Source organism: Salmo trutta, chromosome 34 (assembly GCF_901001165.1).
Source record: "Salmo trutta chromosome 34, fSalTru1.1, whole genome shotgun sequence".
NCBI classification, from domain to species: domain Eukaryota; kingdom Metazoa; phylum Chordata; class Actinopteri; order Salmoniformes; family Salmonidae; genus Salmo; species Salmo trutta.
Window position 1 is genome coordinate 27,583,697 of NC_042990.1, and position 17,467 is coordinate 27,601,163.

General features: G+C 45.6%; 1 protein-coding gene across 2 annotated transcripts in view; it reads left to right on the top strand.

The window, feature by feature from the left end:
* adgrb2 (adhesion G protein-coupled receptor B2) overlaps positions 1–17,467 on the top strand; it is a 470,244-nt gene that overhangs the window by 242,056 nt on the left and 210,721 nt on the right. For both annotated transcript variants that reach the window (XM_029732443.1, XM_029732444.1), the window contains exons 4-5: positions 14,027–14,119; positions 15,765–15,950. In XM_029732443.1, the coding sequence (XP_029588303.1) occupies positions 14,027–14,119; positions 15,765–15,950 (279 nt within the window). The remainder of the gene's footprint in view (positions 1–14,026; positions 14,120–15,764; positions 15,951–17,467) is intronic.

Consider the following 17,467-nt stretch of genomic DNA (forward strand, 5'->3'; position numbering starts at 1 on the left):
TGACGTAGTGGAAATGTTAAAAAAAAATGCTACTTCATATTCAGCATCTTCAGCACAACTCCAACATCAGCATAACTGAAAATTGCGCATTTCTAGGTTTTGTAGTAAAAAAGATAGAGGAAGATAATTGTCTTCAATGACATCTGTAGTGTGCACTGTGTGTTTAACCAATTATTAGTTGGCATTGTCCACAAATTGGTTGATGATGTCTTTGGAAACACTTGTCTTCCTACATTTAAAAAAATATGTTTTACAAAACATAGAATCGCGGCATTTTCACATATGTTGATGGTGCTGGAGATGTTGAATTTAAAGTTGCGATTTTTTTGTAAATATCCCTTTAAATTTCCATGTACTGAATAAAAATCTAAAGTTCAATGTTTCCTTCACATTTTCCACTCTACCGATAGTTTTGTCACATAAACTGCTGCATATATTAGAAAATGTTCTTACTCTGTTCTTGGCACATGCGCTCTAGCCAACAACAGGTACAGTGCGGGTAGGCTGTGCATGTACACTCTTAGAAAAAAGTGTTCCAAAAGAGTTCTTCAGCTGTTTCCATAGGAAAACCCTTTTTAGTTCCAGGTAGAACCATTTTTGGTTCAGGTAGACGCTTTTGGGCTCCATGAAGAGCCCTCTGTGGAAATGGTTCTAAAATCAGCAAAAAAAGAAACGTCCTTTCACTGTCAACTGCGTTTATTTTCAGCAAACTTGAAATATTGTATGAACATAATAAGACTCAACAACTGAGACATAAACTGAACAAGTTCTACAGACATGTGTAACGATCGTCGTGCAGGAAGGAAGAAGTGGACCAAGGCGCAGCTGGGAGCGAACACATGTTATTTATTACAGACTGAAATAACACGGTCAAAACAGAGAATAAACGTATCGTTACTGCTCCAACAAAAAGAGACAACACCCCACAAACATCGTGGGGGAAAAGGAACTTAAATGTGATTCCCCAATCAGAGGCAACTAGCGACAGCTGTCTCTGATTGGGAATCGACAGAACCCAACATAGAAATAAGCCCCAAAGCAAGGCTATACCAAAAACATAGAAAATAAACTATAGAAATGCCACACCCTGACCAAAATAGAAGAGTTCAACTGGTCAGGGCGTGACAGTACCCCCCCTCCAACGGTGCGTACTCCCGGCGCACCAACCTAAAGTCTATTGGGGGGGGACCGGGTGGGCGCCTCACCCTCGGTGGAGGCTCTGGCCCCGGGCTTGTTTCTCCCCCTGCCTCCACCCTAGCCCTACCCTCTGGCCCGGACTGGACCACGGTGGAGCGGCATGCTCAGGCTCCGGAGCGGAGCCGCCGACCAGAACAGGACTGGTCACCGGTGGACCGGACACAGGCCGTGCCGGACTGTGGACACGCACCGTGGGCCTGGTGCGGGGAACAGGGACGGGCCGGACAGGACCGGGGACACGCACCACCAACCTGGTGCGGGGAGCAGGGATGGGCCGGACTGGACTGGGGACACGCACCAGCAACCTGGTGCGGGTAGCAGGGACGGGCCGGACTGGACTAGGGACACGCACCCCCGGCTTGGTGCGGGGAGCAGGGATGGGCCGGACAGGACTGGGGACACGCACCACTAACCTGGTGCGGGGAGCAGGGACGGGACGGACTGGACTGGGGACACGCACCACTGGCTTGGTGCGGGGAGCAGGGATGGGCCGGACAGGACTGGGGACACGCACCACTGGCTTGGTGCGGGGAGCAGGGATGGGCCGGACAGGACTGTGGACACGCACCACTAACTTGGTGCGGGGAGCAGGGATGGGCCGGACAGGACTGGGGACACGCACCACTAACCTGGTGCGGGGAGCAGGGACGGGCCGGACTGGACTGGGGACACGCACCACTGGCTTGGTGCGGGGAGCAGGGATGGGCCGGACAGGACTGTGGACACGCACCGCTAACCTGGTGCGGGGAGCAGGGATGGGCCGGACAGGACTGGGGACACGCACCACTAACCTGGTGCGGGGAGCAGGGACGGGCCGGACAGGACTGGGGACACGCACCACTGGCTTGGTGCGGGGAGCAGGGATGGGCCGGACAGGACTGTGGACACGCACCACTAACTTGGTGCGGGGAGCAGGGATGGGCCGGACAGGAATGGGGACACGCACCGCTAACCTGGTGCGGGGAGCAGGGACGGGCCGGACTGGACTGGGGACACGCACCACTGGCTTGGTGCGGGGAGCAGGGATGGGCCGGACAGGACTGGGGACACGCACCACTGGCTTGGTGCGGGGAGCAGGGATGGGCCGGACTGGACTGTGTACACGCACCACATTCGCCCGGCAAGGGCGAGGTGCTGGCACAGGACGTGCTGGACCGTGACCGCACACCGGCGACACAGTGCGCATAAGCGGCGCCGGATATCCTGGACCGAGGAGGCGCACTGGAGGTCTGGAGTGCACAGCTGACATCACCCGTTCTGGCTCAACGCCCACCTTAGCCTGGCAAGTGTGGAGCGCTGGCACAGAACGCACTGGGCTGTGCAGCCGTACCGGAGACACAGTGCGCGTCCTCGGCGCAGGATACATCGGACCGAGAAGGGGCACCGGAGGCCAGGAGCGCTGAGCCGGCACAACACGTCCTCGCTGAACACTCCCCCTAGCCCGGCAAATGTGGGGCGCTGGCACAGAGCGCACTGGGCTGTGCAGGCGCACTGGCGATACCGTGCGCACCTCTGCCACCCAAGGCTCTTCCTCCACGCTGTCCCTAAGCAGGTCCTCCAGGACCTGCCACATCTCTGCCTCCTCCTTCGCCATTATCCCCCACGAGAGCAGTGGTCTGGGCTTTTCCTCTGCCCTTCCGGACCACCCCATTAGCCCCCCCAAAAAAAATTCTTGGGGGTGTCTTCCGGGCCTCCTCGACCGCCGCCTGCAACTCCTTCCACCGGCTGGCATCACCTCCTCGACCTGGGAATCCTTCCGCCAGGGTCCTTTCCCCGACATGATCTCCTCCCAGGTCCAGAACTCCTTCCCCTCGCGAGCCCATCTCTCGCGCTCCTTATCCTCCCGCTGCTTGGTCCTGGTTCGGTGGGTTGTTCTGTAACGATCGTCGTGCAGGAAGGAAGAAGTGGACCAAGGCGCAGCTGGGAGCGAACACATGTTATTTATTACAGACTGAAATAACACGGTCAAAACAGAAAATAAACGTATCGTTACTGCTCCAACAAAAAGAGACAACACCCCACAAACATCGTGGGGGAAAAGGAACTTAAATGTGATTCCCCAATCAGAGGCAACTAGCGACAGCTGTCTCTGATTGGGAATCGACAGAATCCAACATAGAAATAAGCCCCAAAGCAAGGCTATACCAAAAACATGGAAAATAAACTATAGAAATGCCACACCCTGACCAAAATAGAAGAGTTCACCTGGTCAGGGCATGACAACATGTGACAAACAGAAATGGAATAATGCATCTCTGAACAAATGGGGGGTCAAAATCAAAGTAACAGTCAGTATCTGGTGTGGCCACCAGCTGCATTAAGTACTGCAGTGCATCTCCTCCTCATGGACTGCACCAGATTTGCCAGTTCTTGCTGTGAGATGTTACCCCACTCTTCTACCAAGGCACCTGCAAGTTCCCGGACTTTTCTGGGGGGAATGGCCCTAGCCCTCACCCTCCGATCCAACAGGTCCCAGATGTGCTCAATGGGATTGAGTTCCAGGCTCTTCGCTGGCCATGGCAGAACACTGACATTCCTGTCTTGCAGGAAATCACACATCGAATGAGCAGTATGGCTGGTGGCATTGTCATGCTGGAGGGTCATGTCAGGATGAGCCTGCAGGAAGGGTACCACATGAGGGAGGAGGATGTCTTCCCTGTAATGCACAGCATTGAGATTGCCTGCAATGACAGCATCCGATGATGCTGTGACACACCACCCCAGACCATGACGGACCCTCTACCTCCAAATCGATCCCGCTCCAGAGTACAGGCCTCGGTGTAACGCTCATTTCTTCGACGATAAATGCAAATCTGACCATCCCCCCTGGTGAGAGAAAACCGCGACTCGTCAGTGAAGAGCACTTTTTGCCAGTCCTGTCTGGTCCAGCGATGGTGGGTTTATGCCCATGGGCAACGTTGTTGCTGGTGATGTCTGGTGAGGACCTGCCTTACAACAGCCCTACAAGCACTCAGTCTGAGCACTGATGGAGGGATTGTGCGTTCCTGATGTAACTCGGGCAGTTGTTGTTGCCATCCTGTACCTGTCCCACAGGTGGGATGTTCGAATGTACCGATCCTGTGCAGGTGTTGTTACACGTGGTCTGCCACTGCAAGGATGATCAGCTATCCATCCTGTCTCCCTGTAGCTCTGTCTTAGGCGTCTTACAGTTCGGACATTGCAATCTATTGCCGTGGCCACATCTGCAGCACTCATGCCTCCTTGCAGCATGCCTAAGGCACGTTCACGCAGATGAGCAGCAGATCCTGGGGATCTTTCTTTTGGTGTTTTTCAGAGTCAGTAGAAAGGCCTCATAACTGTGACCTCCTACTCCTCCTCTGTTCCTCTGGTGATGTAGAGGTTAACCCAGGCCCTGTAGCCCCCAGTCCCACTCCTATTCCCCAGGTGCTATCATTTGTTGACTTCTGTAACCGTAAAAGCCTTGGTTTCATGCATGTTAACATCAGAAACCTCCTCCCTAAGTTTGTTTTATTCACTGCTTTAGCACACTCCGCCAACCCAGATGTCCTAGCCGTTTCTGAATTCTGGTTTAGGAAGGCCACCAAAAATTCTGAAATTTCCATCTCCAACTACAACATTTTCTGCCAAGATAGAACTGCCAAAGGGGGTGGAGTTGCAATCTACTGCAGAGAGTTCTGTCATGCTATCCAGGTCTGTGCCCAAACAGTTCAAGCTTCTATATTTAAAAATCCGCCTTTCCAGAAATAAGTCTCTCAATGTTGCCGCTTGTTATAAACCCCCCTCAGCCATATGCGAATGAATTGCCCCCCATTTATTTTCAGAGTTTGTACTGTTAGGTGACCTAAACGCTTGCGTCCCACCTACTCAACAGCCAGTGGAATCCCGTGGCGCGTTATTCAAATACCTTAGAAATGCTGTTACTTCAATTTCTCAAACATATGACTATTTTACACCATTTTAAAGACAAGACTCTCGTTAATCTAACCACACTGTCCGATTTCAAAAGGCTTTACAACGAAAGCAAAACATTAGATTATGTCAGCAGAGTACCCAGCCATAAATAATCAGACACCCATTTTTCAAGCTAGCATATAATGTCACATAAACCCAAACCACAGCTAAATGCAGCACTAACCTTTGATGATCTTCATCAGATGACAATCTTAGGACATTATGTTATACAATACATGCATGTCTGTTCAATCAAGTTCATATTTATATCAAAAACCAGCTTTTTACATTAGCATGTGACTAGCATGTGACTAGCATTCCCACTGAACACTTCCGGTGAATTTACTAAATTGCTCACGATAAACGTTCACAAAAAACATAACAATTATTTTAAGAATTATAGATACAGAACTCCTATATGCACTCGCTATGTCCGATTTTAAAATAGCTTTTCGGTGAAAGCACATTAAGTAGCTAGCCCGGCATCACAGGGCTAGCTATTTAGACACCCAGCAAGTTTAGCACTCACCAAAGTCAGATTTACTATAAGAAAAATGTTATTACCTTTGCTGTTCTTCATCAGAATGCACTCCCAGGGCTTCTACTTCAATAACAAATGTTGGTTTGGTCCCAAACAATCCATTGTTATATCCAAATAGCGGCGTTTTGTTCGTGCGTTAAAGACACTATCCGAAAGGGCTTTTTAAGGGTGACGAGCACGACGCGTTCAAGACACTATCCGAAAGGGCTTTTTAAGGGTGACGAGCATGACGCATTTCGTAACAAAAAAATTCTAAATATTCCATTACCGTACTTCGAAGCATGTCAACCGTTGTTTAAAATCAATTTTTATGCCCTTTCTCTTGTAAAAAAGCGATAATATTCCGACCGGGAATCTGTGTTTAGGTTCAACGACGATAGAAAATAAAAACATGGGGTCGACTCGTGTACGCGCCTCAGCCCATTGTCCTCTGATAGAGCACTTGCCAAAAGCGCTAATGTGTTTCAGCCTGGGGCTGGAATTACATCATTCAGCTTTTTCCCGCCTTCTGAGAGCCTATGGGAGCCGTAGGAAGTGTCACATTACAGCAAAGATCCTCAGTCTTCAATAAACAGAGTCAAGAAGCTCAAGGAATGGTCAGACAGGCCACTTCCTGTAAGGAATCTTCTCAGGTTTTTGCCTGCCATATGAGTTCTGTTATACTCACAGACACCATTCAAACAGTTTTAGAAACTTTAGGGTGTTTTCTATCCAAAGCCAATAATTGTATGCATATTCCAGTTACTGGGCAGGAGTAGTAACCAGATTAAATCGGGTACGTTTTTTATCCGGCCGTGCAGATACTGCCCCCTATCCCCAACAGGTTAACAAACCTCCAGACGAACTTCAATGCCATACAACACTCCTTCCGTGGCCTCCAACTGCTCTTAAATACAAGTAAAACTAAATGCATGCTCTTCAACTGATTGCTGCCCGCACCCTCCTGCCCACCTAGCATCACTACTCTGGACAGTTCTGACTTAGAATATGTGGACAACTACAAATACCTAGGTGTCTGGTTAGACTGTAAACTCTCCTTCCAGACTCACATTAAGCATCTCCAATCCAAAATTAAATCTAGAATCGGCTTCCTATTTCGCAACAAAGCATAATTCACTCATGCTGTCAAACATAACCTCGTAAAACTGACTATCCTACTGATTCTTGACTTCGGCAATGTCATTTACAAGATAGCCTCCAACACTCTACTCAGCAAATTGGATGTAGTCTATCGCAGTACCATCCGTTTTGTCACCAAATTCCCATATACTACCCACCATTGCGACCTGTATGCTCTCGTTGGCTGGCCCTCGCTTCATATTTGTCGCCAAACCCATTGGCTCCAGGTCATCTATAAGTCTTTGCTAGTAAAGCCCCTCTTTATCTCAGCTCACTGGTCACCATAGCAACACTCACCCATAGCATGCACTCCAGCAGGTATATTTCACTTGTCATCCCCAAAGCCAACTCCTCCTTTGGCCACCTTTCCTTCCAGTTCTCTGCTGCCAATGACTGGAATGAATTGCAAAAATCACTGAAACTGGAGACCCATATCTCCCTCACTAACTTTAAGCGTCAGCTGTCAGAGCAGCTTACCGATCATTGCACCTGTACACAGCCCATCTGTGAATAGCCCATCCAACTACCTTATTTTTTTTTTGCTCCTTTGCACCCCAATATCTCTACTTGCACATTCATCTTCTGCACATCTATCACTCCAGTGTTTATTTGCTAAATTGTAATTATTTCGCCACTATGGCCTATTTATTGCCTTACCTCCCTAATTTTACTACATTTGATTACACTGTATATATATTTTTATATTGTGTTATTGACTGTACGTTTGTTTATCCCATGTGTAACTCCGTGTTGTTTGTGTCTTACTGCTTTGGTTTATCTTGGCCAGGTCGCCGTTGTAAATGAGAACTTGTTCTCAACTGGCCTTCCTGGTTAAATAAAGGTGAAATAAAAAGTAAAAACATTGCCTACTGTCTGTAAGCTGTAAGTGTCTTAATGACCATTCCACAGGTGCATGTTCATGAATTGTTTATGGTTCATTGAACAAGCATGGGAAACAATGTTTAAACCCTTTACAATGAAGATCTGTGAAGTTATTTAGATTTTTACAAATTATCTTTGAAAGACAGGGTCCTGAAAAAGGGACGTTTCTTTTTTTGCTGAGTTTACATAGAACTCAAAAGGGTTCTTCTATCTGAAACCAAAAGGGATATACCTGGAACTAAAAATGGTTCTTGAAAAAGGGTTCTCCTAAGGGAACAGTCGAATAACCCTTTTAGGTTCTAGATAGCACCTTTTTTTCTGAGTGTAGGCAGGTTTGCATGATGAACCTATTATACATACGATAGAGAATATTTGTAATGGCTGTCTGTGGAAAGAGTAGACCAAGGTGCAGCGGAGTTAGTGTTCATCTTGAATTTTAATAACCGTAAGAACACTATACAACAAAAACAAGAAAACCGACAGCCAAACAGTACTGTCAGGTGCAAGACACTAAACAAAAACAATCCCCCACAAAACTCAAAGGAAAAACAGGCTCCTTATGTGTGACTCCCAATCAGCAACAACGAACTACAGCTGTGCTTGGGAGTGTGTTTGGAGCCACACACGGCCCAAAACAAAGAAATACAAAAACATAGAAAAATGAACATAGAACGCCCACCCAATGTAACACCCTGGCCTAACCAAAATAAAGAACAAAAACCCCTCTCTATGGCCAGGGCGTTACAATATTTGTATTTGTCAAACAGCAGTCAAGCATTGATCGTCATGTCAACAGAATAAGACCCTCAATAATTTTTGGGAAAGGGACATCAAACTCATGACCTTGCAATTTCACCATCCAATGAAGTTCATCATAACTTATTTCATCTGTAGCCGAATAAACTGCATGCTTTCCCAACTAGTCGTAGTGGGAGGAACACAACATGTCATTACGTGACGCCAAGTTCACTTTTCTACGACGTTATTATATCAATATTTGGGCATAAAAGCGTTTATGCACAGACATTTCTCGCATAATTAGTTTTACAGACACAAAAAGATCCCGTGCATTTTGTTATGTCGACATTTGGAAAGTTTCCGGGTTCCATCCGGCCTGTCGTGACATTTTTTTATCCGACGTACTTTACACGCATTAAAAAGGTTGGATGGAAACCCAAAACACTAAAGTAATAGTTTTCCAGATCTGGCTAAAAATAATTAAATCAGTTAAAGAACCCATTGCCATCTATGGTTGTGAGGTCTGGAGTCCACTCACCAACCAAGAATTCATTAAATGGGACAAATGCCCAATTGAAACTCTGCATTCAGATTTCTGCAAAAATATACTTTGTGTACAACGCAAAATCCCCAACCATTGCATGCAGAGCAGAATGAGGACTATACCCATTAGTTATCAACATCCAGAAAAGAGCTGTTCAATTCTACAACCACCTAAAAGGAAGCGATGCCCACACATTCCCCCACAAAGCCCTCACCTACAGAGAGATGAACCTAGAGAAGAGTCCCCTCAGCCAGCTAGTTCTGGGGCTCTGTTCACAAACACACCCCACAAAGCCTCACCTACAGAGAGATGAACCTAGAGAGGAGTCCCCTCAGAGCCCTCACCTACAGAGAGATGAACCTGGAGAAGGGTCCCCTCAGAGCCCTCACCTACAGAGAGATGAACCTAGAGAAGAGTCCCCTCAGCCAGCTAGTTCTGGGGCTCTTTTCACAAACACATACAGACCCGAGGACAGCAACCCAATTAGACCCAACCAAATTATGAGAAAGCAGAAAGATAACAAGTTGACACACTGGAAAGAATCAACCAAAAACTGAGCAAATTGGAATGATATCTGTCCCTAAACAAAGAGTACACAGTGGCAGAATACCTGACCACTGTGACTGACCCAAAATTAAGAAGATCCTTGACTATGTACAGACTCAGCAAGCATAGCCATGGTATTGAGAAAGTTTTCCATAGGGAGACCTGGTTCTCAAGAGAAGACAGGATATGTGCCTACTGTCCACAAAATGAGGTGGAAACTGATCTGCACTTCTTAACATCCTACCAAATGTATGACCACATTAGAGACCCATATTTCCCACAGATCACACTGACCCATGAAGAATTTTAAAACAAATCAAACATTGATAATCTCCCATATCTATTAGTTTAAATACTGCAATGTGCCACCACAGCAGCAAGATGTGTGACCTGTTGCCACAAAAAAAGAGCAACCAGTGAAGAACAAACTACATTGTAAATACCACCGGTTTATTTATCTTCCCCCACAATTCGTACTACAATTACTACAATTACAATTACTATTTGCACATTGCTAAAACACTGTACATAGCTGATAATATAACACTTGAAATGTCTCTTTCTTTAACCTTTTGAGTGCAATGTTTACTGTTAATGTTTCATTGTTTTTGTTGATTTTGTTTAAAAAAAAAAATCTTACTTTTGTTTATTAAACATACAGTGACATACTCAGTGCATTTTCCCATGCCATTAAAGCCCTATGAATTGAATTGTGAGAGAGGGAGAGAGAGATAGACAGACAGACAGAGAGACAGAGACAGAGAGATAGAGAGAGAGAGAAAAAGAACGTTGGTTTTCCTGACATTGTTATTGTGTTTTCCGTGACAGCTGAAATTAGCGGGTTGGTGGCGACTGGCGTTTGAATTATCATAACCCTATTAGCACATTCCCCAGGGAGACGTGTGATTGTGTGTGTGTCTCCTGAGATTACCCCTCTGTCCTGCTCCACTGACCCTCTGTCTGAAAGGAAGATGAAAGGGGAGAATGAAGACAAACACACACTGCAGCACCACCATACCTGCATATCTCTCAGCTCAACAGTGCTTACTAACAAGACTGTGAATAGGAGGCACGCAACATTGTAGGAGGTTTGATTGATTAATGTATTTATTGGAAGAAAAGATGCACTAATTACAACCCAGGGGATAACACGTTAAAGAGATTCCACTTGCTTCCAACGTGGTCCCCGCTGAGCGACAGGGAGGAAGAGAGAGAGAAGAAAGAGCAACATTTTCCTGACACTGTTTTTGTCTTTTCCGTGACTGCCTAAATTAGAGGGTTGGTGGCGACAGGCGTTTGAGCTATCATAACCGTATTAACACAGTCCCCAGGGGGATGCGTGTGTGTTTATTTACGTGAGTGAGTGAGTGAGTGAGTGAGTGAGTGAGTGAGTGAGTGAGTGAGTGAGTGAGTGTGTGTGCAGCCCAGGCCAGCCCAGGGGAAATCCTCCCTAATCACACCCATTTGACAGCCAAACATGGGGTGTTCCCTAGAGCTCACCCCACTTCCCTGAATATCTGGAGATGGATGCTCTAACTAACAATCCACTCACTGTCACTTCCAAGTGCCAATTGCCAACTACATGTCAGTGCACTGTTCTCTGTACTGTAGCTACTATTTTGACATGTTTGTGTAAAGTGAGAACCAGAACCAATCTACAATATTATCCTTTTTCCCTGTTTATATGATCTGTTTTTGATTCCAAGCACCCTTTTGATTTGTCTACACAATAATAATTTTAGTTAAGCACCTTTAATGTTATTAATGTTGTCCTACTGTTAAGATAGAGGATTGAGCAGCCAAATGAGTTAGTGTGCAACTAACAGCGACAGTTGAGGGTCAGGTGCAAAAATAGTTGGTATTTATTGACAGTGCAGGTGATGATGAGAACTCAATACAGAGGTTATTTACAAAATGTACAGATTATAAAAATGTATGAAAAATAGTAGCCAAAAATACGTAGATAAAATAAACCGGAATGGTCAATATCAATATTACTTGACTCAAGGAAAAAAGGCAAAATGCCCTATAATTGACACTGACAATATATTAAAGTCACACAGCTGAAGATAACTGGCAGAGCTAACACCTACCTCAAGAATACAGGCGTAGGATCATAATTTGACCAGTTCTTTACAGCAGGAAAATAATCTTGCATCAACAAGAGATTTGAATGATTGTGTGGATTATAATTAATGGACATTTTTGTAGGGGTTGATACATTTTTTGTTAGGGCAAATAAAGTCTGACATTTTTAAGTGGAAATTACAAGCCTTTTAATCCTTGAATACACTACACGTTTGTATTTCCTGCTGTGCAGATTGAGGAGCATGGATATCCTAAAGACCGACACTTATCTGGCATTAAACATTAACACCTTTAACCAGGTAGGTTCAATTCTTAAAAAGATTATGCCGTTTTAAAAAATGTTCTCCTAAAATGACATACCCAAATCTAACTACCTGTAGCTTAGGACCTGAAGCAAGGATATGCATATTTTTGATACCATTTGAAAGGAAACACTTTGAAGTTTGTGGAAATGCGAAATTAATGTAGGAGAATATAACACATTAGATCTGGTAAAAGACAATATAAAGAAAAAAATATGGGTTTGTTTTTTGTTAGATCATCGTTTAAATGAAAGTGAAAGGCCACAATGTATTATTGCAGCCCAGGCGCAATTTAGATGTTGGCCACTAGATGGCAGCAGTGTATGTGCAAATTCTTAAACTAATGAGCCATTGCTATTCTGTTCAAAATGTTGTATCAAGTCTGCCCAAATGTGCCTAATTGGTTTATTAATAAATTTTCAAGTTCACAACTGTGCACTCTCCTCAAACAATAGCATGGTATTATTTCACTGTAATAGCTACTGTAAATTGGACAGTGCAGTTAGACTAACAATAATTTAAGCTTTCTGCCCATATCAGATATGTCTATGTCCTGGGAAAAGTTCTTGTTACTGACAACCACATGCTAATCCCATTAGAGCACGTTAGCTCAACCGTCCCGCGGGGGGGGGGGGGGGGAACACCGATCCTGTAGAGGTTAACTCCTATCCTAACCTTGACCTTAACCCTTACTTTAACCATTTTACGATTCAAATTCAATTGGGTAACGTCAGAGTTGGGACATCCCAAAGATTCCTGATTGCAAGGACCGTGGCAAAAGCTGCGAACTTCACCGGTGCATGGTCATCTGGTCGTAGGAGCTAGCTCATGGCGGCGGGAAGTAAGTTGACAGGTTAGCAATACCAAACCAAAGAAAGACAATTAGTAAACATTTCTAAATTAATAGTATGATTACCAGACTCTGTTTTTTGTTCCTTTACAAGTCCAATATTTGAGGACTAGTGAAAGCGTAGGTTAGTAAGCAATAATTAGTCTCTTTGTGTGGGGAGAAATGGAGGGAAATGTCCATCATGTGAATATAGCTCACAGGCACATCATCACACCTATGCCTTCGTATTTTGTAATGCTTGTTTTAATTGATGATAATGCCACTTAAAGAATGTAGGCTATTCCTGATTGACGATAGTTCCATTTAAAGAATGTAGCCTATTCCGGATTGACGATAGTTCCATTTAAAGAGTGTAGGCTATTCCTGATTGATGATAGTTCCGCTTAAATAAAGTAGGCTATTCCTGATTAATGATAGTTCCACTAACTTTTACTGTCATATAGATACTACAATTACATTTTTTAAATTATTATTTAACAGTGGGTTAACTGCCTGTTCAGGGGCAGAATGACAGATTTGTACCTTGTCAGCTCAGGGATTTGAACTTGCAACCTTGCGGTTGCTAGTCCACCACTCTAACCACTAGGCTACCCAGGAACATTTCTGGTGCAAAGTAGGCCTGTGTACCTGTGTTCCTCCGTTCATGTGTTCCTTTGTGTGTGTGTGTTTGTGTGTGTGTCCACAGGTGTGTGTGTGTGTGTCTCTGTCTGGATATATGCTATTAGACCACCTTAACAAACCATGTAAGCTTGGAAACTGAACTGAAATAGTAATGTAATATGGTTTTCTGACATTTGGGGATGTGTTTTACTATTGCTGGTTATCCTGAAGCATCAGCTTTCTCAGGAGAGACAGTGTGTGTGTGTGTGTGTGTGTGTATCTGTGTGTGTGCGTGTGTGCGTGTGTGTGTGCGTGTGTGCGTGTGTGCATGCGTGCGTGCGTGTGTGCGTGTGTGTGTACGTACGTGTGTGCATGTGTGTGTGTGGCAATTCAGAGAGAACTTCAGTGTTTTCTTGTCTGAGTTTTTGTTCTTTGTTTCTAATGTAGCCCATTACTTAATGGGCTACATTAGATGTTCATGTGTCCATTATTCCTAGCTTTGTTTATCTCATGAATTCTTTCTGACAAATGGTAGACACAACTTCAAATAGCGGTTTCCTGAAGGAAAGGCAGAATAGCAAATGCAATATAGATGCACCGTCCATCACTGTACATTGCTATGACATAACAGTATTCCATACCACAGTTATTTATATGTATATGTTATGTTCTCTCTCTCTATCCAGATCCCTACTCAGATGATGATGATGATGACCTGAAGGTGAAGACACAGAGACCCAGATCAGCAGACCAGCCAGGTGTGTTTCAGGCACAGACAGGTGAGTTGTGATGTGTGTGTGTGTGTGAGAGTGAGAGAGAGAGAGAGAGAGAGAGAGAGAGAGAGAGAGAGAGAGAGAGAGATTGTGTGCGAGACTGGGGCTGGATGTACACGTGATGTAATGGAAAAAGAAGTTAGGAATAATCTGTTATATAATTGTATAAAATATGGTACAAGAATATATGTAATTTTTACAGTAATAAAAAAAACACACGCACAAACAAACACACAGCCACGGCCCCCTTGGTCCCCACCTCTGTCATAAGGATACCCCACTGGGGGGAACCCTTGGCACTGCCTCTCCTGATCTCCTTCCTGTCTCCTCCTCTCCTTCCCCCCACCCCTCTCATCCCTGGGGGTCCTGTGATGAGCTTAAGTCCTGACTCACCACATGTAAATTAAGATGTAATGCGATTAACGGACGTGCAATTAATTTGATTTAACCGTACGCTGTTTGATGACGCCCCCCTCCAAGGACATGATTTATGTAAACAGGGGAATAAAGGGGAGAAAGAGAGGTAGGAATTAGAGAGAGAGGGAGAGTGAGAGAGCGAGAGTGAGAGGGTCCCAAAAATGCATAATTGCTCCTGTGGTGATGCTTGTGAAATTCCCTACTGCTGGTGTCCTTGTGCACCTTCCTCGGTGGAAGGAGAGCAGGAGAGAGAGGGCTTTAGGAGTAAGAGTGCGAGAGGAGAGATGAGAGTGAGAGAGGTTTGGGGTGAGAGTGAGAGAGGAGAGTGACAGAGGTTTGGGGTGAGAGAGGGTTGAGAGTGTTTTTTGTGTGAGAGTCATCTTAAAAAAGATAAAAGCAGGAGAAGAGAGAAGGGCCAAGGGTCATGAATACATACATTTTTCCCATATCACCCCTCCCTTTTCTCTTCTCTTCCCCCTTTCCTCCTCTCATCCTCTCCCTCCTCTTGCCTCTCCTCCTCTACTTCTCTCCCTCCTCTTCCCTCTCCTCCTCTTCTCTCTCCCTCCTCCCTCCTCTTCCCTCTCCCCCTCTCCTCCTCTCCTCCTCTCCTTCCTCTTCCCTCTCCTCCTCTCCCTCCTCTTCCCTCTCCTCCTCTCCTCCTCTCCTCCTCTCCCTCCTCTCCTCCCTTCTCCATCAAGGGCACTCGTCAGTGAAGATTGTACCCATTTTCACTGCTGTCCCTTTCATTTAGCCTCTTACGTTTGACATGCAACCCCTTCAAAACACCCCCCCCCCCCCCCCCCCCCCCCCCCCATGAGCCCGAAAGCAGCGCACTATAAAGGCAAGTTGGTGTCATTTGGGACACAAACCATATTATATTAATGCTCATGAATACTATCTAAATCCTCATGAATATTACCTATAGGCTCATGAATACCAGACCACAGGTTCCATGCCTATAAAGATGATGAATATTACTGTGGAAGTAATAGGGATGGAGTAGACCAAATATACCATTAGCTCCTTTATTCATCCCTTTCTTTCTCTACCTCTCCCTTCTCAAGTCACATCATTGAAGTAAGATTTATAGACATGAAAGGACACTTCTCTCTCCTTCTCTTCCCCTCCCGTCTTTATTCCACCCCTTGTCTCACTCTCACCTTTCAACTCTTCCATCTTTAATAATCCCCCTCTCTTTCTCTATCTCTCTCTTGCTCTCTCTCTTTCTCTCCAGGTGACCCTGCAGCGGAGGAGTGGTCTCAGTGGAGTGTGTGTTCGTTAACGTGTGGTCAGGGTTGGCAGGTGAGGACGCGCTCGTGTGTGTCCTCTCCCTACGGCACCCTGTGTAGTGGCGCCCTGAGAGAGACACGTATGTGTAACAATACAGCCACCTGCCCCGGTGACCCAGCACTGAGCTCAGGTAGGCATGACATGAACACATGCACTTGTGTGCACACACACACTCGCACACACTGCAAAGACCACACATAAACATGTCATAACCACTGTATGATCACAGCTGTAAACTTCACTGAGACTGCATGAAACTGCACAGCAGGTACACATGTTCCCCCCACTGTGGAACCTGGCCTTGACTGTCTGTTCACTAATTCTATTCTTCAGTTCATGGGATGTGTGTGTTGTGTTTGGTGTGTTTCCGTGTGTGTGTGTGTGTGTGTGTGTGTGTGTGTGTGTGTGTGTGTGTGTGTGTGTGTGTGTGTGTGTGTAAGTATTTACGGCACACACACAATGCGACAGTTTTTGCTGATGCTCTTCTTGAGAGAGAATACAGAGGAAAAAGCAACAACATTTCCCTTCCCTGTCAGTGCATATGCTAATCTTGTTCTTATGCAAATGTTAGAATGTGATTTGTATGGCTAAGTGGTTTATTTTCCATCCAGCGCCAATATGAATCCCCTCAGCTGATCCTTTGATGAGAGATTGGTTGCTGTGTTGCGTTTGGTTAATTATTTCATTATTTCATTTTTTATTTCATTTTTTCCAGCCCTTCTCTCAGATGTGATTTTCTTCCCGCCGTGCCTTCGGGGGGTTGCGGTGGATTGGGTAAGGCGGGTGGGCAGGCGTGAAGCGGGTGGATGAGAAGGAAGGCTAATCAAAGTGGATGGTGACCATGGGGGATGTTAGGGGTGACTGGCACGGCGCAGTGTTTCCATTGACTGTTTCCTGTGATGCGTCGGGGATGGAGGGAGAGACTCCACGCTTTATATGGTTTATTAATCTATTTACCTCTCTAATCACACAGCGTGGATGTACACACACTGACTGGGAGTGGTCCCGACAGGTTCCAAAAAACACACACACCAACCTATTTCCACTGCCTGCGAGCACGGAGTAGCCTGCGAGCACAGAGTAGCCTGCGAGCACGGAGTAGCCTGCGAGCACGGAATATGCATTCATGATTTGAACAGCAGCTCACACATGCAAGTATGTATGAACGTACACACACACACACACACACACACACACACACACACACACACACACACACACACACACACACACACACACACACACACTCACACACCATATTCCTTACTCATCAGTGCTACATGATCTCTCCATATGTGACGTTAATGGAAGGCAGTGAATTATTAATGTGTAGGTCAATGTAATTCACTAGAAACGTGTTCACATAGCAACAAGGGACAGTTGCTCTACATGCATCCTTTCAGTCACACACAGCTACATTAGATCACAAATGGTCCCACACACACACAGATATACACATGCACACACTCACACACACAGATATACACATGCACACACTCACACACACAGATATACACATGCACACACTCGCACACACAGATATACACATGCACACACTCACACACACAGATATACACATGCACACACTCACACACACAGATATACACATGCACACACTCACACACACAGATATACACATGCACACAC